Here is a 24498-nt window from a genome sequence, read left to right as displayed (position 1 = left end):
AAAGTAGGTTATTATATACAGAGGAATAAGTATCTAACTAACATTAGACCTTTTATCAGTAACAAAGAATGCTAGAATACAAAATGGAATAATAACTTTAAAATTCCTTGGAATATAAAAAGATATGGAACTAAAATTCTATTTCCTGTTAAACTAGCAACCCCAACAATGAGGTCAACATAAAAGAACTTTTGGATCAGCAGAAATATTAAAGTTCATATCAATGACTGCATCTGAAAAGATTCTTTCAGGAGCTATTCCAACAAACAAAAATGAATCCAAGGTAAAGAATGACCTGGGATGTAAGAAATACTGGCAGTGATATATGACACAGGAAAAGAAAAGGAAGTTTGAAAGAAAATAAAGACCCATTAGGTCTTAAGCCTTGTATAAGACATTTTGGAATGAAAAAGTTTTAATAATGCAGAACATGTTCTTCTCTGTAAGTCCAATCACAACACCTGAATTTATACGGTGCCCCATTCCCCTCCCCCATCATATTTTCACTGCTTAGAATTTTGTTTGTCTTCAGTCAACAATAAACTTCCTCAAGGTAATTTGATCACCACCTCTCACTTCTAGATTTCTCATGAATCTTGCTTTCAAATGGGTTTCCAATATGGGTTTTCATATTGAAAGCTTCGAGGCAAAAATACCTGATAATATTTTATTTTATCCTTGTATGAAAGTTAGGAGGATAAAAATTGCTTGGTTCAAAGACATTTTCCTTGAGTATTTTTAAAGTTTACTATTTTCTTCCATTCACTATTGCTGTTGAGCTGATACCTAGCTCTCTATCTTCTTGTTCCCTGCAGGTCATCTGCTCTTTGTCTCTGAAATCTTTCAGAATTTCCTTTATGTCTTTATTATTCTTAATTTTACTTTAATAAATATGCCTAGGTACGTGTTTCTCCTTATTTTTCCCATTTAGCATACTACACGCCCTTTCACCAGTCTGAAGCCTTTCACCTTTTCTGAATTCTAGGAAATTTACCTCTTATTTCATCAATTATTTCAACTTCTTAAATTTTCATTTTTGTCTTCTCCTGGAATTGCTGTTACGACGCGCAGGCTCAGCGGCCATGGCTCACGGGCCTAGGCGCTCCACGGCATGTGGGATCTTCTGGGACCGGGACACGAACCAGTGTCCCCTGCATCGGCAGGCGGACTCTCAACCACTGCGCCACCAGGGAAACCCAATGATTCTTTGTTTTCTGATATTGAGTTGTATGAGCTGTTTGTATGCTTTGGATATGTATGCTTCTCCATATCCTTTTCTTTTTTTCTTTTTTTTTACATATACAAGTATCTATTCTCTTTCAAATTCTCTTCCCATTTAGGTTATTACAGAATATTGAGCAGAGTTCCCTGTGCTAAACAGTAGGTCCTTGTTGGTTATCTATTTTAAATATAGCAGTGTGTACATGTCAATCCTAAACTCCCAATCTATCCCTCCCCACCACCCTTCCCCCCTGGTAACCGTAAGTTCATTCTCTAAGTCTGTGAGTCTGTTTCTGTTTTGTATATAGATTCACTTGTATTATTTTTTAGATTCCACATATAAGTGATATCATATAGTATTTGTCTTTGTCTGACATTTCACTAATCATTATATTCTCTAAGTCCATCCACGTTGCTGCAAATGGCAATAATTCATTCTTTTTTATGGCTGAGTAATACATACACATACACACACACACACACACACACACACACACACACATCTTCTTAGGCCAATCATATGTTGACAGGCACTTGGGTTGCTTCTATGTCTTGACTATTATAAATAGTGTTGCTATGAACATTGGGGTACATGCATCTTTTCATATTAAAGTTTTTGCTTTTTCCAGATATATACCCAGGAGTGGGATTGCTGGATCCTATGACAGTCCTATTTTTAGTTTTTTAAGGAACCTCCATACTGTTTTACATAGTGGCTGCACCAGTTTACATTTCGCCAACAGTGCATGAGGGTTCCCTTTTCTCCACATCCCCTCCAACGTTTGTTATTTGTAGACTTTTTGATGATAGCCATTCTGACAGGTGTGAGGGGATACCTCATTGTGGTTTTGATTTGCATTTCTCTAATAATTAGCAATGCTGAGCATCTTCTCATGTGCCTGTTAGTCATCAGTATGTCTTCTTTGGAAAAATGTCCATTCAGGTCTTCTGCCCATTTTTTGACTGTTTTTTTTTTTTTTTGCGGTACGCGGGCCTCTCACTGTTGTAGCCTCTCCCGTTGTGGAGCACAGGCTCCAGACGCGCAGGCTCAGCGGCCATGGCTCACGGGCCCAGCCGCTCTGCGGCATGTGGGATCTTCCCGGACCGGGGCACGAATCCGTGTCCCCTGCATCAGCAGGCGGACTCTCAACCACTGCGCCACCAGGGAAACCCAATGATTGTTTGTTTTTTGATATTGAGTTGTATGAGCCGTTTGTATGCTTTGGATATTAACCTCTTGTTGGTTGCATCATTTGCAAATGTTTTCTCCCATTCCGTAGGTCGTCTTTTCGTTTTGTTGATGGTTTCCTTTGCTGTGCAAAAGCTTTTAAGCTTGATTAGGTCCCATTTGTTTATTTTTGCTTTTATTTCTTTTGCCTTGGGAGATTGATCTAAGAAAATATTGCTACGATTTATGTCAAAGAGTGTTCCACCTATGTTTTCTTCTTGGAGTTTTACGGTGTCATCTTACATTTAGGTCTTTAAACCATTTTAGTTTATTTTTGTATATAGATGAGTTTGAGTTTATTTTTGTATGAGGCAATGTTCTAATGTCATTATTTTACATGTAGCTGTCCAACTTTCCCAACACCACTTGTTGAAGAGACTGTTTTTTCTCCATTGTATATTCTTGCCTCTTTCCTTGTAGATTAATTGACCATTAAGTACGTGGGTTTATTTCTGGGCTCCCTATTCTGTTCCATTGATCTATATGTCTGTTTTGTGCTAATACCATGCTCTTTTGATTACTGCAGCTTTGTAGTATAGTCTGAGGTCTGGAAGGGTTATACCCTCCAGCTTTGTCCTTCTTTCTCAGGATTGCTTTTGCAATTCTGGGTCTTCTGTGGTTCCATATAAATTTTAGGATTAGTTTAGAGCTTCTATTATTTTACCTGAACCTGGGTTTCTACCACTCATTATTTGCTTTTTGTAAAATTCCAACTAGCTTTTGACACTCAGTGATGTAGTACTTACTGATCTATCTCAGTTACATTAAGCCACAAAGAATTCATCTCACTGAATAGATCAACCACAATTTATTTAACTGGTTACCTATTGGTGGATAATTAAAGTTGTTTCCAGATTTTTAAATTTTGCAAACAATACCACAATAAGTATCTCTGTACAACTTATTTTTTATGCATCTGTACAAGTATGTAAGTAGGATAAATTCCTTGAAAAAAATGCTTGGTCAAAGAGTATATGTATTTTATATTTTACTAGATATCAACATTCAATGAGTGACCTTTTAATTTACATTTAAAAAATTTTTAAAACGAATGAAGCTGAGCGTCTATATAGAAGTAAGTTTGCCAGCTATTTGAATTTTTTTTTTCTTTGAACTACCTAGTTATGTCGTTTGCCATTGTTCTACTAGAAAATTACTCCTTTTTTTATTGATTTGTAAGAGTTTTTTGTTTATATAGTAGGATATTAACCTTTGTCTCAGTTGCTATTTTGTCATTTATTATTTGACATTTAAGTATTTTTCCATATAAAATCTTTTAATTTGCAAAAAATCAAACTAAATCTCTTTCTTTATAACTTCTGGGTTTTGTGTCATATTTGGAAAGGTCTCCCAATCCTAAATTATTCAAAACAATTAGACTTATTATTATTTTTGTGGTACGCGGGCCTCTCACTGTTGCGGCCCCTCCCGTTGCGGAGCACAGGCACTAGATGCACAGGCCCAGCGGCCATGGCTCATGGGCCCAGCCACTCCGCGGCATGTGGGATCCTCCCGGACCGGGGCACGAACCCGCGTCCCCTGTATTGGCAGGCAGACTGTCAACCACTGCGCCACCAGGGAAGCCCTAGACTTATATTTTTATTTCTTAAGTATAAAACTTGAGTCTACCTAGAATTTTTTGTGATAAATAGACATCAATTAGAGTCAGGGTTTTACTTTTTGCTTATTGCCAGGTCTTAAGTGACATTTCAGTGTCATTTATTGCATAATCTATTTTCCTTCTCTGACTGGAAATGCCACTTTACCATATACTAAATTCTCATATGTACTTAGGGATATTTTATATTATCTGTTGTATTCCATTCCATTAATCTGTACAAAATTGTAGCTTTATAAATATTTAGTAGTATTACATTACCTTTCATTTTCAAAATTGTCTTTAGTGTTCTCAAATGTTTGTTTTTACAGGTGAATTTTAATTCACATTTACTATCGAATAACCCAAATTTTATATTAAAAATGTGAGATACTTTTATAGGCTTATAACTAGCAAAAACACCCCTGTGAGAGTGAAAGGTGGAAGTTATGGAAAGTTATTATTACCAGTAACGTTGAGAAGAAAAAAAGTACATAATCCAATTTATCAGAATAATGGCACACCTAATATAAAAGATTCTAAATAGAAAGCAATGAAGCCTAGTTACATTAAAAATAAGCACTACCATTTCCTAGCTCAGTAACTAATCTTTATTAATGATAGCAAATCATTAGCTTCAGAGTCTTCTATGTATTGCTGAATTGGCCTTACTTACAGTTAACTCATAGAAGTCTAAAAGGGTCAAAAACATAACTTATCTCTCTCTCTCTCACTTTCTTTTTAAGAAAAAGAAAAACAAAAAAAACTCAATGTCAATAAGCACAATAAGGACATTCCCAGGGCTGAAATGAAAATCAGTAAGATTCTGCTTTTAAGGTTTTCACGAAAATATGTTTATAGATAAATCATATCTTGCAGACATAACTAACATAGCCCTCATTTGTTATTTTCACAGCCTGATAACAGCAAAAAGGAATGAAATTTAACTGTCAAAATTCTGGAGCCAGATGAGGCCTTAAGATCAACTGGTCTAATCCCCTCATTTTCAGATGAATAATCAAGTCCAGAGCAGTTATACAACTTTGCCAAAGCTACTGAAGGATGAGTGGCAGACCCAGATGAAGAGAGACCAAATCTTCTGACTCTGAATTCACTATTCTTTCAATTATATCAATCTGCCACTATGCTCAGGACAGAATGGAATAAACAGTGGCAGATGTGGGAAAATACAGTCGACAGGATTTAAGGAACACAACAAGTAAACACATTAACTACTATAGAACAGGGATTAGACTGTAAGAGCTCTGTATCATCACTGCCCAACTTAGTATCTGGCAAATGTTGAAGACACAATATATGTTTGTTATCTTGAATAATACAGATATGAGAAAGTAATCCCAGTATAATAGACTGAGTTTCTTTAGCAAACCATAAAGTTCTGGTGGTGTGACAGACCTTCTAAACATAATTTTCAACTAGTGTTAAACAGAGCTTACATATGGAGAGTCTGCTAAACCCCTTGTGTTCACATACTTATTGCCAAAAGTTATTCAGAAATAAACCCAAATTTTAGATGTGCTGAATTTTGATGTAATTATGTATGTGTTAGACACAATACTAATAAATCCCTTCTTTCCAAGCAGCTGTCAATCCACTGATTTAAATTAGTCTCTTTCTAAGGGGAACATAAAACTGTTACACTCTAGTTAAAAAAATGAGAGTTGAAAAAAAAATAAGAGTTGATGTTTTTTCAGATCTTAAAATGTTAAATCTGAGATAATTCATTTAAGTAATTATAAAGAGCAATCATTTAAGATTTTACAGTATCTGACTCAATAAAAAATTATAACAAGCAGCAGCAATTTTATAATTAGATATACCATCTCTAATTGGTCTCAACAGTTCACACAAATTTCTTCTAAGATTGCAAACAATCCAATTTGAAACTCACATAAAAGCAGTTTTAATCAAGTAACCCACATTACTGAACTGCAGATAAACATAGTAATTATGTGTTAAGTCCATTTCAAATTATAGTAATTAACTGTAATAAAACAGGTTTAGAAGAACAGTTAATAAATAGAATGTTTAAATAAGCTAGAGCATCCATATAATAAAATTGGTATTTTCTCAGAATACTTAATAATGTAGAGGTTTAAATAGTACCCTGTCTTGTCCTTAAAAGGATTTTGAATGGCTTACATAATAAGTAATAATCTAGTAAGATAAAATTAAAATTTAAACAGACTTAAAAATCAGGTAAAAGTAACTCTATGGGAAGACAATACATATACCATAGTTCTGACATGAGGTTTTCTGATTTGTCTAACTTAATCCAGTGAAAAAACTTTTAGATCTAGAGTACTGAAAAGACTGAATGTTCTTTAGAAATCCTGAATAAAGTCTGTGTATTTCAGTTGAGCTTTTTTACAGGTTTTGAAAAGCAGAGTCAAAATTATACTGCCAGATGAATATTCAGAATCGTGCTAACAATTAAGGTTAGAACCATATGCTCTAATTCCTAACTTGGGTTTGAGGAGTTAAACAATTTCAGGAGACAATGATCTATAAGCTAAGATCTGAAAGATGAGCGCAAGTTAGCTACATTTTGGAGGTAGGAGGAAAGAGTGACTCAGGTAGGGAAAAGAGTATGGGCAAAAACCCAAAGGCATGAAAAAATATGCTATCGATAGAGAATTAATATTCAGTGGTCATAAAACAAAGAATTGGTGGCAAGCTGAGGGCGGACACCAAGAATGGGGAACTACCTAAGCTGAGGCATATCATAAAGGAATCTGAGTCAGGCTGAGTTTAGACTTAATCATGAGGGCAAAGAGGAACGATAAAAAGAGTTTAAGCAAGGGAGAAGAAAAATCATCAGGTTTATATTTTTTAAAAGATATTTTCTGGGAATTCCCTGGCGGTCCAGTGGTTAGGACTTGGCGCTTTCACTGCCGGAGGTCTGGGTTTGATCCCTGGTTGGGGAACTAAGATCACATAAGCCTCGCAGCAGGGTCAAAAAAAATTTTTTTTCTTATCTTAGTACTAAATCAAAAGGTAAGGTGTCAATCTACTTTTTTTTCCTCCCTATACACAACTGTAAGATCCATGAAGTTAGAGCTTTTATTCACAGTTGTAACCCTAGTGCTTAGATTATTATCTGGCACCTAGTAGGTGACCAAGAAGTATCTGTTGAATAAATGTTGAAGTGTATGGTTCTGTACTTAATTGGTAACGCAGAACAGCTGTATTCTGCTCAAAGTGTGGAGAATGGGTTGGGTGAGGGATGGGGTACACAGGAAGAAGACGACTAGAAACAGAGGCCAAACAGGTGTTGGCAGTCCAAACTAGTGAAATAGCAATGGGAATAGAGAGAAGATGGGAGGTAAAATTAACATGACTTGAATACTGGATAGATCAACCTGTAGGCAGTATTGACATATACTTGTGAAAACTGATATACCCAACAATGACACCAGCCCAAACTAGAGAGTCAAACCATCTCTACTCCTAGAGTAGCCATAAGTGAGATACAATTTTACTTAAAATATAATTTGGGTCACTTACAGACATGCAAAATAAGGTGAGACATTAAGTAACTTGCCATGGGTTATTTGATCAAGGACTGAGATAGGCTCTGGAGAGCTAGAACAGTGATCCTCTATCCTGGCCACTGTTCAGAAACCCGTGGGGTAGGAGTGGAGGGTGCACAGGAAAGACAGAGAACAGGAGGCTTAAAGAAGAGAGCAGAGAAGGGAAAAATGGGAAGGAAGAGAGGGAGGAAGAGAGAAGAGTAAAGGAAGGAGGGATGGAAGTGACTTATGGGAAGGAGAGAGGGAGAGAGAAAAAAATAAGAAAGAAAAATGAAAAGAAAGTAATTTCAGTTTCACTCTAATATGCCAACAGAGCCACTGAGGTTCCACAATTCTAAGTAATAATGGCAACATTTTTAGGCAGGAAAATTTTCCGAGTAGTTCTAACCAGATACTCAATTCTGCCATAAAAATCCTCAGTGGTTGTACATATAGGCTTTGGACAATGCAACTTACAGGCATACTGTCAAAATTAACCACTTGGAAAATGTACATTTAGACAAAAGTGATACTTTCAAAACTTTAATCAGATCAAAACCCTAGCATTCATTTGCAGCAACATGGATGGACATTCTAAGTGAAGTAAGTCAGCCAGAGAAAGACAAATATCATACGATACTACTTACATGTGGAACCTCATGTAACAGACTCACAGACATAGAAAACAAACTTATGGTTACCAAAGGGGAAGGGGGGTCAGAGGGATAAATTAAGAATTTGGGATTATCAGATATAAACTACTATATATAAAATAGATAAACAACAAGGTCCTACTGTATAGCACAGCGTACTTTATTCAATATCTTGTAATAAAGTATAATGGAAAAGAATCTGAAAAACAGTATATATACACACATATATGTATTGGGTTGGCCAAACTGTTTGTTCGTTTTTTCCCATATGATGGTTCTAGCAGCAGTTAGTTGTCTTTAACTTCATTTGAAACAATTTTGTTAGATTGTGACAGCTGTCATATCAGCGTGCATTTAAAAAAAGACATCAAAACTGGTGAATTTCTGTGTAGCCATTTTAATATTTAAGATGGAAGAAAAAAGCACCATTTTCGGCATATTATTTCAAGAAAGGTAAAAACACAACTGGAATGCAAAAAAAGACTTGTGCAGCATATGGAGAAGGTGCTGTGACTGATCGAACATGTCAAAAGTGGTTTGCGAAGTTTTGTGCTGCAGATTCTTACTGGACGATGCTCCACGGTCGGGTAGACCAGTTAAAGTTGACAGCAATCAAATTGAGACATTAATTGAGAACAATCAACGTTATACCACACAGGAGATAGCCGACATATTCAAAATATCCAAATCAAGCACTGAAACTCATTTGCACAAGCTTGGTTATGTTCATCGCTTTGATGTTTGGGTTCCATGTAAGCTAAGTGGAAAAAGCCTTCTTGACTGTATTTCCGCATGCGATTCTCTACTTAAATGTAATAAAAACGTTCCGTTTTTAAAACAATTTGTGATGGGAGATGAAAAGTAATAATATGGAAGGGAAGAGATGGTGGGGCAAGCGAAATGAACCACTACCAACCACACCAAAGGCCGGTCTTCAGCCAAAGAAGGTGATGTTGTGTATATGGTGGGATTGGAAGGGAGTCCCCTATTACGAGCTCCTTCCGGAAAACCAAATGATTAATTCCAATAAGTACTGCTCCCAATTAGACCAACTTGAAAGCAGCACTCGATGAAAAGCGCCCAGAATTAGTCAACAGAAAAGGCATAATCTTCCATCAGGATAACGTTAAGACCTCATGTTTCTTTGATGACCAGGCAAAAGCTGTTACAGCTTGGCTGGGAAGTTCTGATTCATCCGCCGTATTCACCAGACATTGCACATCTGATTTCCATCTATTTCGGTCTTTACAAAATTCTCTTAACGGAAAATATTTCAATTCCCTGGAAGACTGTAAAAGGCACCTGGAAGAGTTCTTTGCTCAAAAAGATAAAAAGTTCTGGCAAAATGGAATTACGAAGTTGCCTGAAAGATGGCAGAAGGTAGTGGAACAAAAGGGTGACTGCATTGTTCAATAAAGTTCTTGGTGAAAATGAAAAATGTGTCTTTTATTTTTACTTAAAAACCTAAGGCACTTATTGGCCAACCCAATATATATACATACTACAGAAAACTGAAACACTGCTGTACCCCAGAAACCTACATAACATTGTAAATCAATTATACTTCAATTAAAAGAAAAGAAAAGAAAAGAAAAAACCACCTAGCATTAAACCTTTCAATAACCTTCTATGTTATTCGCGGGGGGGAAATCCAAATTTCTTGTATTTGTATTGTACAAAGCACTGAATAACTACTTCTCTAACCTCATTGTTCACATCAACTTGCCTCACCCTTGATCTGCACTAGCACCCCCTGTTTCTGGAACACATTAAATTCTTTCCTGCTTTGATATCTTTGTACATGCATTTCTCTCAGTTTTTAACATGGTTCTTCCTAATTCTCTACTTCTTTTCTTAAATCTTAAAGATTACGTCCTCAGAGATGGTTTCCCAACCTACTCTACCTAAATGGGACCTTCCATGATACTCATTATTATAGCATCCAATTTTTTTCTTCACAGTACTTAGAAGGCAAGTGCAGGCAAGTGAGTCCTTTGAGAGAAGGGATCTTGTCCCCTAGGTCCATAGCTATGGATCTAAACATACTTGGCATATACAAAGCGCTGAAATATATTGGGAGAAAAGAAGGGAGAAGGTCAAACTTAGATGCTAGTAGGTGACCAAAAAATACTATTAAATTAACCAACGAACTTGTCTGCATTGTGGGATAAATTACCATATCAATTAAAAATTAAAAAACACATAGCAAAATTGGTGATTCTGATTTTATAAAAGTTGATTATAGCAGTAATTAAGGAATGAATCCACTTGTCTTAGTAATAAAACCACAGTGATGAAAAAAATTATCACAATTTAAGTTTAAAAATAGCAGAATATAAAATTGTGCTAAATTTTATAGAATAAATACATTTAAAAGACCAGAAGGAAATACATTAAAATGTTAACAGATTATGTCTGGATGGTTTGATATATTTTCTTTTTTGCATCTTTCTGTATTTTTCAAATTCTCTACAATGAGCATATTATTACTCTTAAAATCAAAACAAAATTGAACAAAAAGAGCAATTATCATACTATGCTGGCTCTAAAGCTATCCATAGCCATGAATGAAACATACTGACCAATTCTGCAAATTACTAAATAATATCTCATTTTTTAAAATCTTCAAATGACAGTCATTAAAGTCTACTTATTATTATAGTGCATTTTTTGCTAAATCTTTACCACTATCACTCTGCCACTTTTTCCTTTTAATCTTGGAAGTAGTTTAGTATGGTCAAAAACAAAGCAAAACAAACCAAAAAAAACCTTCTTTGCACTCCAACTTCTAAATCCCAGCTCTATCATTATCTAGTTATGTATTACTGAGATACTACTTCACTGAGTTCAATTTTTCTCATCTGGTAAATGAGAATAATACCACCAATTAGAACTATTTATAAAGCTCCATGCTTAGTGACTGGCTTTTAGTACGGTCTAAATAAAGAATAGCTACTATAATCCATCAGAATATTACCTAGTAGATAGATTATAAGCACTCTGAGAGACCATGACCATCTAGCTCCACTGTATCCCTCCCTAGTCTAGCACTGAGCCAGTATGTAGGAGTTTTCAACACATACTTGTCAAACCAATTACTATCTTCACTACCTTTTTCAGGTAGAGCTGCATTAGGATTGTAGGGGATTATTACCTCCATCTGCCTAGTTATTTTAATGGAAAATTAGACTAAATCTTAAAAACTAGAGGAAATCAAAGATTAAATCATATACCTCCACATTATCCTATGGTAGTAGAAAATAAATGAGTAAACAAATAAGACAGAATTTTAGATAGGATAAGTAATATTATTAGCCATTTCTTATAATATTTCTTTCCATAGTTTTACATAACATCACTACCTACTGAGCTCCTGTTATAGTAGATGAAGAACTTTATCAATACCACATTGACGCTATCCTCCCACTAAATTTTATCCCAATTTTTGGTTAAATTGATTGTAGTTTTTGTATTATTATGATTAGGAAAATACTGCTCACTGTAGAGCCAAGAAATGTACTATGATGATGCCTGATTTTTAAAAATTTTTCTTTTCCTACTATGTTCGTATCCTTACTCTTTTACATCAGGTATTATTTACTGATTAACACCTTTTCATTCCAATTGCTCAAACATATCTATTTAGTCTACTTTTATCTGGAAACCTCACTTTTGGTGAGGAAGAGAGGTCTACTTTCCTGTGTCCTCCTGCTCCAATCTGAACTGGATGCTCATAGCTTTGCTGTGCAGGTATCATCTTGGGATGGCCCTTCACTGCTTTCCTGTGTTAGATTCTCTTTTCCTCAGCTCTTAGCATGTTTTCTTTTTAACTACTTTTACTCCCTTTTGTTAGTGTATATGGTGTACTTTTTAACTACTTTTACTCCCTTTTGTTAGTGTATATGGTGTACTAACTTCCTAAAACAGAGTGCATAAAAGATCTATCATTTTTTTAACCTGTGTGGCAGACACTCTTAATTACACGATCCAACAGCCATTTCCAAACCCCTTCCCCTATGTACTATATAAAGGCTGGAAAAGCTAATCGCTTGCTTTCCCAGACTCTCTTGAAGCCAGGTTTCACAGTTCTAGTCAACAAAATGTAAGTAGGGAGCTTTCTGTGTACGTTTTGCTCTCCTTCCTTTTTTCCTATCTGGAATGAAGACATGTTTGAGGTACTTCAGCCAACTTGCCACCATGAGGCTACAGCGAGTTAAAAATAGAAAAACAAAGACTAAAAAGAACCTGAGGGCCTTCATGACATTTCTTGAGTCACTACATCAGTCCCAGATTATCTACATCTGGATTTCTTGTCCAGTGAGAGAAAAGAGTCCCGATTTTTTAAGCCATTCTTCTCTTGGTTTTCTATTACTTGCAAACAAACACATACCCCACCAATAAACCTGTTATATCTGAAAATACTATTTCTTCCTTCTTGGCTAGGAACAGAATTCCAGGTTGATGATAATTTTCCTTCAGAATTTTTAAGACCTTGTTTCCCCTTATCAGCTTCCAATGTTGCTGAAAATTCCTATCATTCTAAGATCTGTTCCTTTGAATCTAACCTTATTTTACAGTGGCAGCTTCTTAGATATTCTTTTTATGGCTGGTATGTAAAATTCCACAACGAACAATGATGTGCCTTCCGACTGAGAAGGTTTTTTTTTTTCCCTAAATTCAATGTACTGACTTCCAAAGGGGGCCATTTATAATTTGCAGACCAATACTTTCCAGTTTAGGAAAATTTTCTGTTAATTCTTTGTTTTATAATCTAGTCTCCTCCATTTCCTTGTTCTCCATAGTTGGAGAAACTGTTATGAGTTCAACACTGGACCTCCTATATCGATTTTCTAATATCCTTATTTTCTCCAATTTCTATCTCTGTCTCTTTGTCTATTTTTAGGGAGACAGATGTCTTACAACTCTCCTACTTTTTATTTTAACAAAAGTTATTTCCAAAAGTCTCTGATCTTTCATTACATCCTATTATTGTTTTATGGATGCAGTACCCTTTTCTCTACCAAAAGTGATCTTGATCATTATTATTTTCATGTACTTGTGTTCAGTGCACCACTCCAGATTTCTGTTTTCAGGTTTGTTTTGTTTTTGTCTCTCTCTTTCATAGGGAAGGTCCTAATACAGAAGATACTTAACCGACAGTTCATTAAGAGTGAAGAAATAGGGGCTTCCCTAGTGGCGCAGTGGTTGAGAGTCCTCCTGCTGATGCAGGGGACACGGGTTCATGCCCCGGTCCGGGAAGATATCACATGCCGCGGAGTGGCTGGGTCCGTGAGCCATGGCCGCTGAGCCTGTGCGTCCGGAGCCTGTGCTCCGCAACGGGAGAGGCCACAACAGTGAGAGGCCTGTGTACCGCAAAAAAAAAAAAAAGAAGGAAATGCTTCCTGAGCTCATGATGTATGGCAGACACTTGACTCAGCTGATCTTAGTTAGACCTCATAACACCCTAACAGGTGGCTACCAATACTCCAAAAAAAAAAAGAGTGAAGAAATAAAATTTAATTGAAAACAGTATGTGTACAACTGTAGGCAACACAGTAGGGGGACTGGGCCACGAAAGTAGCCACTGTACTGGCGGCCAACAGGCAAGATTAGACATTTTATGGGCAGGCGGGGGGGGGGGGGGGGAGCATATCCCCAAACAACAGTATCTGGAAATCTTTTTTATGAGGCCATATTTTTCTCCAGAGAAAGTGATACTAATCTTTTGTAGGAGACACATGCCTAGCGTCATGAGAGCAGGGAAATGGTTAGAAGTTCCACTGTTCAGTACCTGGACTTAATTCTATTTTCTGCCCTGTTCCCTCTGCCTCCACAGAGCCTCTATTTCCCTCAGAAAATAAAGCTCTAGCCTCTGCCCAGTAGGAAGTATGGGAGAAAGATCCTGAGGGTCAAACTACTTCACATGCATTTTTTTACAATGGTGCTATCTTGTTTTTTAAAAAAATTCCTCCTAAATATAAACAACTATTTTAAAATATATATATATATATTTATAAATAATAGATAAAAGGAAAAGCAAGCTGATCTAATTTCTCACCCTTTGCTCTAATTAGGCATTTTAAACCACTGGGTCTTAAACAAATACCATTCTTCTGTGTATACCAATCACAAGCAAAGTGACTACTAAGCAGGGTAACTATGTAAATTATCCAAAATAAGACACTTTTGAGAGTGAATGGGGCACTATTAATAATTATACATGAACTGGCATTATCTCAGGCAAACTAGTTACCCTATCACCAGGAGAATAACTTCCTGGATGCAGAGCTTGTAAAGCTATATGGCATTACCAATGAATTATGTGAAGTCTTCCCTCAGAACAAAGACATACTCTACTATATGTTCCTAATATACAAGTCACTTTAGTGAGGTGGAAAGAATTAGCAAATACAGGATAATACAGTTTTTAAGTTATTAATTCTTACAATCACCCATTACAAGCACACACATAATTCCTTTAGAAATTCACACATTGTCTTTCTGCTCAAAGGAAATCACAATAATAATTCATATAGTATTTTTAAACAGGTTGAATTAAATAGTTTAGCTGGTAGAGGGTTTTCTTCCTTTTAGAATCACTTCAGTTAAACAAATGGGAAAAGGATAAAGAATGGTTAGAAAGAAAAGAAAATGGGATATAGTCTTCTACCTAAAGTAATTAAGACATGAGAGAAGAATCACTAAATGCCTTTACCCATTCCAGAGTCTTTCTTGGTACCATCTGATATTATGTCTACATGATCAGAATCCACATCATAACTAAAGAAATCATTCAAATAGGTCTTTGATCGCTGGCCACCAAATACATATAAGCAACGATTTTTCTGAAAAATAAGAAAAAAAGGGCAAAGAAGGAAAAAAAGTCATTTCCACGAAGAATTCAGAATGATCCTTTTAAAATTTAAAACTCTAAAAAAGTAATTTCATGAGAGATTCCATGCAATGGAGTACTATACTGGTACAAAGCAGAATGAGGAAGCTCTCTATATACTGCTAACAGGTAATCTCTAAGATATCCTATTAAAGTAAAAAAAGAGCAAGGTGCAGAATAATGGCTATAGGGTGCTGCCTTTGTGTAAGAAAGGAGAAACAGTAATGTGTGTTGTGTTTGTTTCTTTCTTCAAAAAGAAACAAAGGAAACTAATAAAGGACAGCTATAGGGGAAGTGACAGAACAGGAAGACAGGGATAAAAACCATATATCTCCAAAAGGATACTGACTTACGGTTTTGCCTTTAGAACTATGTATATGTTTTTACTTAATTAGAAAACAAAATTAACTTAAAAGAAAAAATAATCTTTGAAAAAAAGTGAAACAAATAAGCCTATATACAAAGCCTGTATACAAAGATATGATCACACAGAGACACGTGATCACACAGAGAAGTAGTATTTCTAGTGATTTTAATTCTTGTTTTTGACTCCCATCCCTAGTAGGCAATATCTTAAACAGAAAAATAATCAGAAAGCAATCTTAAACAGCACTCAGTGATTTTGTTGTTAGTTTTGCTATTCTGTAAACTATTATAGAAAGACAGAGCAAGTAACATATCGTCATTAGGAAGTAGGATTTTAACCTTAAAAGATACACAAAAACAAAATCAAAGATATTAAATTTTAAAACTCTATGATCTTAAATTTGACTTGGACATATCAGTATGAACTCATGATTTTTCTCTTACTAAAAAAGACATACATACATATATGCGCGTGTCCATATATGCAAAGGTATACTGGGAGGTGGGCACTCCCACTGGCTGAAGATAGAGAAAAATTAAGGGATCAAAAGGAATAATGGGGCTTCCCTGGTGGCGCAGTGGTTGAGAGTCTGCCTGCCGATGCAGGGGACACGGGTTCGTACCCCGGTCTGGGAAGATCCCACATGCCGCGGAGTGGCTGGGCCCGTGAGCCATGGCCACTGAGCCTGCGCGTCCAGAGCCTGTTCTCCACAGGGAGAGGCCACAACAGCGAGAGGCCCGCATACCGCAAAAAAAAAAAAAAAAGAATAATGACAGCATTGGATTAAACACATAAAATAAATAAAATTCCCAAGTTCATAATAATAATTAAAAAAAACCAAAAACATTGGTAAACTCTAGAGCCTCAGCTCATTAACATGAAAAGGTGACAGAGGAAAAGAATCAAATTTATATTACATATCCTGTGCGGTTTACATATTAGGGTAGCCAGTTAGTTAACGAGGATAAGCTTTTATAGTACAATCACAGTTAATAAATGAAGAAACTATGTGATTAGAAAAATGACCATTTTTCAAACCCTACTAAAATCTATGACTATAGATTAGTCTATGACTATAGTCACTATAGTCTGTGACTATCAGTGGCTGCTAAACCCATCAGATAACAAGTTGACAGGAAACTTTATAATTGATCAATCAGGCTGTTAACACCTAAACCCACCAGAACAATTTTAACATCACCAAAAGTATGACAACTACACATTAAATGTCTCTTTATATCTTGCAATTAGACCAGCTGTGAAGTATTCTTGCAACTCCCCTTTTGGCCTGCCCTAAAAAGCAGAGTGAATCTAAACTAAATTCAAGCCTCTGGATCTACACACCAGCTCACAGGAAATACCGAAGATAGAGGATCATGTTAAATGACACCATGAGTATAAAATCGGTCAAACAGAGAAAATGGGAAATTCTAGATTTACTTGCTTTAACAAATAAGTGGTATACGGAGGGAAAAAAATAGGAGAGGGGAGTACTGTTATGGATTAGAAGAAATTTAAGAGCTTTAACAACCAAATGCAATATACATAGACCTTTTCTGGATCCTGACTTGGATAAAACAACTATGAAAAGGTATTTTTCAGAATTTTAGGGAAAAAATGAATGCAATATTAAATGATATAAAGAAATCATTTTTGTCAATACTTTGGTTGGGTTTAATAATGATACTATAATTATGTTTTTAAAACGTCCTTACCTGTTAGTGATACAATACGGTATTTATAGGTGTAATGATACAATGTCTGGAATTTGCTTCAAAATACCCCAACACAATAAAATTTAAGAATAAACTTAAAAATCAAAGAAACATTAAAAAAAAGATATAAGTGGGTTAGATATATGAAAAATGAACAGTCGAATAATGCTAACTGTTGAAACTGATAAATAAGTACATGGGAATTTATTATATTCTTCTCTCTACTTTGGTATATGTTAAAAATATTCCACAGTGTATTTTTAAAGTTATGTTCACAGCAAGAAGCCCAAGTTTTCACTATAGCACATAAAAAGGTTAAAGAGGGCTTCCCTGGTGGCGCAGTGGTTGAGAGTCCGCCTGCTGATGCAGGGGACACGGGTTCGTGCCCCGGTCTGGGAGGATCCCACATGCCGCGGAGTGGCTGGGCCCATGAAACATAGCTGCTGAGCCTGTGTGTCTGGAGCCTGTGCTCTGCAGTGGGAGAGGCCACAATGGTGAGAGGCCCGCGTACCGCAAAAAAAAAAAGAAAAAAAAAAAGGTTAAAGAAATGTCTGTATGCTGGTTTTTGCTGATAAATTTTAATTCTATTAAGTCAATTCTTAACCCTTTGCACTTAATGGAGAGTAGCAGAGGGAAAAATAAGAACAGATAAGAAAATTGATCTTCTAGACACTAAGAGAAAACAGTAAGTAGAAAGGTATATAAGAAAGAGAAATAGCTACTACATATAAGCAGTGAAGTTAGTCATTAAAGTGCCTAGATTAGTACTCAGCTGATAACTACTTAGGAATTATTAGGTTGACAGAAGAATCTTATAATTAGCAAACAGTTCCGTGTTAAAGGTAGCTTTGTTTTTGTCTATCATTGCCAACACATTTATTTCTAATGAAAAATTTACTCTTACTGAAGAATTAGATTTCACCACTTCTTTTCCTATTGAGAGATACATGACACAATAACATAAGACAATGTACAGAATATTCTTACTGAGTGGAATAGCATGCAGTGTCCTATACGAGACTGGATGTCCTCAGGCCCAGCATTACAGGAGTCCTCTCGAAGAAGTTTCCAGGTTTGACACTGACAGTTGAAAGCAAACAATCCACTGAATTGTGGTTCACTGGCTCTGCTGTCGTCTACACTGCCATTACACGTCAAAATTCTACCACCAAAGGTGTAGATCATATGTTTTTCTGAGTCCATACACATCTATAGAACAAGGCAAAGATTGAATAGTTTTAGATTGTTCCTATCATATGTGCTAAAATGAAACCAATGTGTGCGGTTTTAGAATCTCAAAGAAAGTGAACATTGTCTTAATAACACCAAATACCATCCCTGATTATCATATGCACTTATTAAAATACTGCTCAACACCTGGCAGAGATTCAGGATGGATTTCTAAATACCTTTTCAGGTTTCCATTTTTTTTCCAGTGAGAATAAAATATGCTGGGTTAAGGAGCTTTATGCTTTCTTGAAGCTGCGTAATTTTTACCAAATCAACCAATAATACATTAGGTACTGACTTATAACTAAGAGTAAACACTGATCATACTCTGTGGGCAAACAGTGATCACATCCTCCTTATAAAAACTCCCTTCTCTCCATTCTAGGCAAGCATTCCTCTTGCTACCATTTAATAAGAGAGAAAATATGTGAATAAGAGTGATGCAGCTTAATTCACTCTGCATTTATTTTACAAAATTCTTCAAATTATGTTGTTACCAGATAGCAAAACAAACACAAGAAAAGACATTTGCAGCAATCAGTCTCCAGGTGAAACAAATTCTATTTCGAAGAATACGTAAGTTCAAGTTGGTAATTAGATGCTGAATACAAGTGGCATTTATGTTTAAAGAATAAAGTGTATGTAAAACACCTATTTTTTTATTGTTGTTGCTAAAGCACAAATACTAGCCATATGTTCAATTCTCTCCTCCCATCAATTTACTCCTGCTACTTATCTATTTTTTGTATTGTTTTTAATAAGAAACTGTTAAAATAATTGTAAAGCTTATTTTAAAATTAATATTAAATATTAAAAAGAAAGGATTCTAGAGCCTCCTAATCTTTCTTTACCTACCACTAAAAAGATTCACTCACTTGCCATTTCCCAGGTTTCTGGCAGACTTCCATAAATTAAGATGAAAATCTACAGTTCCTTAAGGGTGAAATCTTCGGGAACATGGTTGAAAAACTGAGATGTCAAAGCTTTCATGTCCCTGGCACTACAAAGAAAAGTGATCCTACCCTTTAATCTTAAATGATTATATCATGAAAAGCAATCCATACATTGTTGAGGGACACACATAATGTGAGTGTATTTACATTTTCGTAAGTTCATAGATTCATACTAATTTGGTTCAATCTCTGTTATCTAGCCCCTACGGTTCTACTTTATATGGCTACAAAGGGAGCTTCTCTTTCCTTTTGGGGATATTTAAATTTCATTTTGATATAGCTATTCTCATTTGTTATCAGGGGAGAGGCATAAACATCTTTATCTTAGTAGCTCTTTCTTGCATAGCAGACCAAACCAACCCAAAAAGGGAGGGACAAAGATACTGTTTAGCTTGATTCTTCCCCATATCTTAGAACAATGACACAAAACAGAAACAATTTTATTCCTTCAGCTTGGTTCTTCCCTGAATAAGATAGGTAGTTTCAATGAGGGTCAATTATCAAATAACAAGTTTTTGTTTGTTTGTTTGTTTTTGGTTTTTTTTTGCGGGTACGCGGGCCTCTCACTGTTGTGGCCTTTCCCGTTGCAGAGCACAGGCTCCGTTGCAGAGCACAGGCTCCGGACGTGCAGGCCCAGCGGCCATGGCTCACGGGCCCAGCCGCTCCGCTGCATGTGGGATCTTCCCGGACCAGGGCACGAACCCGTGTCCCCTGCATTGGCAGGCGGACTCTCAACCACTGCGCCACCAGGGAAGCCCCAAATAACAAGTTTTAATCACTCTAGGAAACTTTATGTTGTTCATAACAAGTTTTAATCACTCTAGGAAACTTTATGTTGTTCATCAGTTTATGGTTTCCTTTTAATTTTTAATCTCTGAAAAATGTTTGAAAATCCAATGGCTTATTAAACTCTGTGAGATCATAGAATCTTTTCCCTCAAGACTTGAAGAAATCTTTTAAGTCTACTCTGTCAGGTTAGGTATATTTAATTTCTAAAAGCAAATAAACAGGACTTCCCTGGTGGCGCAGCAGTTAAGAATCTGCCTGCCAATGCAGGGGACACAGGTTCCAGCCCTGGTCCCGGAAGATCCCACATGCTGTGGAGCAACTAAGCCCGTGGGCCACAACTACAAAGCCTGCGCTCTAGAGCCCGCAAGCCACAACTACTGAAGCCTGCACGCCTAGAGCCCGTGCTCTGCAACAAGAGAAGCCACCACAATGAGACGCCCACACACCGCAACAAAAGAGTAGCCCCGCTCACCGCAACTAGAAAAAGCCCGCGCAGCAACAAAGACGCAACACAGCCATAAATAAATAAATAAGTAAATAATAAATAAATTAAAATAAAATAAAAGCAAATAAATAATGGATAGCCACTTATTCCCCACCCCATCCCCAACTGCTTTTTAATTTAAAACCATCTATTTATTTTACTTTATCACATGAAGACAGAATTGGCTAGGGTTAGGTTGGGTTCAAGATAATTTCCTCCTCACAAAATTTGAAGCTATTGCTATAAAGCCTTCTAAGTAGTATTGTCCAACCCACTACCCTACCTCCCGCCAACCTCCAAAAATGCCTCACGTTAATCTGATCCTTGCTTACCTACAAAGGTAACCAGTTTTCTCTGTAGCTTTTAGAGTTTTCTCTTCCTCCTTGGTTCTGAAATTTCATTAAGGAAGTATCTAGGTAGGGATATTCTTTTTTCATTCATTCTGATCTGCACTTGGAATTTCTTTCATTCTGAAAACGATCTTTCTTCAGCTCTGAGAATTTTCTTCATTTTTACCTTGAGTGGTTTGTTCTTGTTGTTGTTGTTGTTTTGGCCTCCATTCTCTTTCTAGAACTCCTATAAGGTGGATGTTGGAACTTCAGACCCTTTTCTCTGTTTAACTTTTCTCTCATAATCTTACCTCACTAATTTAGTAACCATTTAGAGGTATGTCCACACTGCTTTTTAATCTATTTACTGAGATTTTAATTTCACTATCGAATCTTTAATTTATAATTTTTCTATATATTTCCTTTTCATGAATGCAATAGCCTCCTGAATTGCTCTAAGAAATCACTTAAATTTATCTTAAAGACTTCTTCAATTTACACTACAAACCGTTCTTCTTTGTTGATTCTTAATCTGTTGAGTTCAGTACCTCATATCTCATAGTATTAATTATCTTCAAATATTTGGATTTGGGGGTTATTGTTTTAGTCTTCTTTGTATCTGAGAATCCCTATTCATCTGCCTGTTGCATATACAGTAGTCTATCTCAAGGGACTGGGTAAGGCAAGATGAGACATGATGCTGTGAAAGGTTCTGCAGCAGCTCTCCAGTGCCTCTTAGGAGTATTGCTCTATCTGTCCAGCTCCAATGACCACACTGAACACTTGACCTATTAATAATTATCACAGTTCAATGCTACTCAGTCAAACTGGAAAATGTCCTGCTGTTTCATCTCCAACTGATCATCTACTGTTTGCCCCAACTACATGCTTTGAGACTCAAGTTGCTGCTATCTTATAGGTTGTGGTTTCTTCTGGTTGGATCTGATCCTACCTGCTTTCTATTTGAGAAATTCCCTCAAATATTTTAAATTCCCTAAGGGCATTCTTTCTTCTTTTTCTACACTATTACTAATATATTCTCGTCATTTCACAGGATGTTGGGCAGGAGGAGGGTAAAAATATATGTTCAGCCTGCCAATGATCCACAATGACCCAGGGAGAATGCCAATGAGCTGAGATCTCCAATACTGTGGTTAAAGTTTCTCCTGTCATTTCTTGATTAGCTCACATTCCATTTTCTAGCAATTTCCTCAAAATGTGCTTATATTTGAAGGACAGTTTGGCTAGATATAAAACCCTTGGCTCACACTGTCTTTTCTTTGAATACCTTCTAGATATTGCTCTATTGTCTCTTGGCACTGAATACAGCTGTAGAGAAATCTGATATCAGTCTCATTTTACTTCTGGATCATTTCATCTAGTTGCCCACCAAATGGCCTCTTTGAAATTCAGTGTTAGTAATATATATATCTTAGAGTTGAATGCCTAGGTCAATTTTCCCTGAATTTATCAATATCAGGTCCTCTTATACTACGTGGAATAGGCTTCCTTCTTGAGGAAAGTCTTCTTGAATTTTATGTATAAATATTTCTTCTGTTCCATTGTTTTGGTTTTCTTCTTTAATGTCTCCAATTATGTGTACGTTGGCTCTCTTTTGCCTGCCTTCTCTATCTGTAATTTTCTGGCTAGCCCTTACATCTATATTTGTTTTCTTTACCTGCCTTTCTTATTTCTTATGACCCTAACCTATTCTTCTTTATGTTCCTTGTAAACTAGTCTTCATTTTTTGAAGTGTTACTATATTTTTCTTCAATTTCTTTCTTGAGATTTACCAGGTCCAGTTATTTACCAGGTCCTATGATTTGGCCATCTCATCTGCATTCTTGAATGTATGCCTTGTAGTTTTCTTCAGAGTTTCAAGCTTCATTAAGTCAGTTAATTCATGTTAGAATACTGGAATATAATTTTCATCTGCTGTTGCATGAAAGAAAGTTTTTGCTATTCTTTTTCCTTTTATTGTTTTTCTTTAGAGTACTTCTCTAAAGATTTGGTGTTTACTGCTTTTTAGTTTTTCATATTTAAAATGAGCTGAATTCCCCTGGACCAGATAATACAAGGTCCCTGTGGAAGTGTGACATTCTTGCTCAAGGACTTCCTCCTCTATTGCTACTGAACTGAATGGCTTCTTCAAAATATGGCGCTTCTGTGAAGCCATCTTCTCTAACCTTGAACCTCATCTGGTTTAGAGGGCTTCTATCTTGAGCCTTGAGCTCCCTCAGTTCCTTCAATGGACATGCATAAAGAGCCACTGTCCCCACTTGTCATAGTGTTTCCTTTGCTTTTGGAAGATGGTGCTTTCTGATATCTACCACTTATGGGCCTTGCTAGGCACTTTCCACATGGTATTTAACTGACTCCCCCAGTGGCTGCACTGGGTTCAATTTCTGCTCTGCTCATGACACTTCCATTACGATGTACTTCTGCTAAGCTTCCTCTACATTCCCAGTTCTCCCCATTACATTGCTGTGAGTTTCAATACAGGTTCTGGGTATTCCAGTTGTTTTTGGCTAAACTTACAAGGAATTGGGAGTTGTGGGTTTTCTTTGGCTTCTGGTTTTGCTGAATATGTGACTTGTGTTTTTTTAAAATCTTTTTGTTTGGTTCTCATTGTTCCTGAAAGATCACACAAAGCAACAACATGGAAAGCTTCAGAACTAAGCTGCCACTGTGTCCTTAGGAAATACAAATGTCTTTGAATTTTTTTTTTTTTTGTCTTTGAATTTTAATTGTTTTAATATGTTAAAATTCAAAATGGCAAAGTAACTTTTAACCATATCTTCAGGCCTCTAACTTTCTCACGTTCCTCTCAAATTTGAATGTTAAGTGTCAAATCTTAAAGTGTCACAAACAACTCCAAGTAATTTTTGGAGTAGGTTCCAACTTATAACTTTATTTTCATGAAACAGAACAGAAAATGGAGGCTTATACATTGTGTTAATTGTTCAAGGTCACAGAAGCAGCTGGTGGCTGAATTAGCACTGAAATCCTGGCTTCTTCACCCCTAGTGTTCTGTTAATAACACCTAATGAGTTGAAAACCAAGCATTATTGAACCTAGGCTTCAGGGAACATTCTGTTTTACCAAAGTCAAGAGAAACAAAGGCCCCCACACAAGGACAGCATATGTGCTATACTCAGACTACCCCTAAGTTATTCTTTTTTTCAACCTGTAGAAACATAAGCCTCTTTTGGAAAAGAAATTTGTAACCAGTTGGAGGCAAGAAAATAAACTGTTTCCCTAACAACGTTATCTGCTGATATTCTGTTTTTAAAAGATCAGAAGTCGTCTAACTTTTTTGGGAGTTCTTATTTTCCACATGAACAACACTGAGGATGTCAGCAGAGAAGTGCAAAGCTTTACAGAGCTCGGTTACGTACAGCCAGCACAAGTTCCAAATTCAATCTAGGGAGTACTCTGAAGACTAATGTTTTTGATTTTCCACCCACCACATACTCAATAGACATATAAGCCACTCCTCTTTTCCTT

At 36.3% G+C, this 24498-nt stretch overlaps 1 protein-coding gene across 2 annotated transcripts in view; it reads right to left on the bottom strand.

Annotated features, from left to right (window-relative positions):
• MKLN1 (muskelin 1) overlaps positions 1–24498 on the bottom strand; it is a 359451-nt gene that overhangs the window by 40347 nt on the left and 294606 nt on the right. For both annotated transcript variants that reach the window (XM_082846006.1, XM_082846005.1), the window contains 2 exons: positions 18194–18415; positions 14948–15077 (listed from right to left, as the gene is read on the bottom strand). In XM_082846006.1, coding sequence (XP_082702132.1) covers positions 14948–15077; positions 18194–18415 — 352 coding nt within the window. The remainder of the gene's footprint in view (positions 1–14947; positions 15078–18193; positions 18416–24498) is intronic.

This window comes from Leucopleurus acutus, assembly GCF_964270905.1.
Source record: "Leucopleurus acutus genome assembly, chromosome: 9".
Classification (NCBI taxonomy): Eukaryota; Metazoa; Chordata; class Mammalia; order Artiodactyla; family Delphinidae; genus Leucopleurus; species Leucopleurus acutus.
Note: the sequence above shows the minus strand (reverse complement) of the source record. Positions and strands in the feature narration are given on the sequence as shown.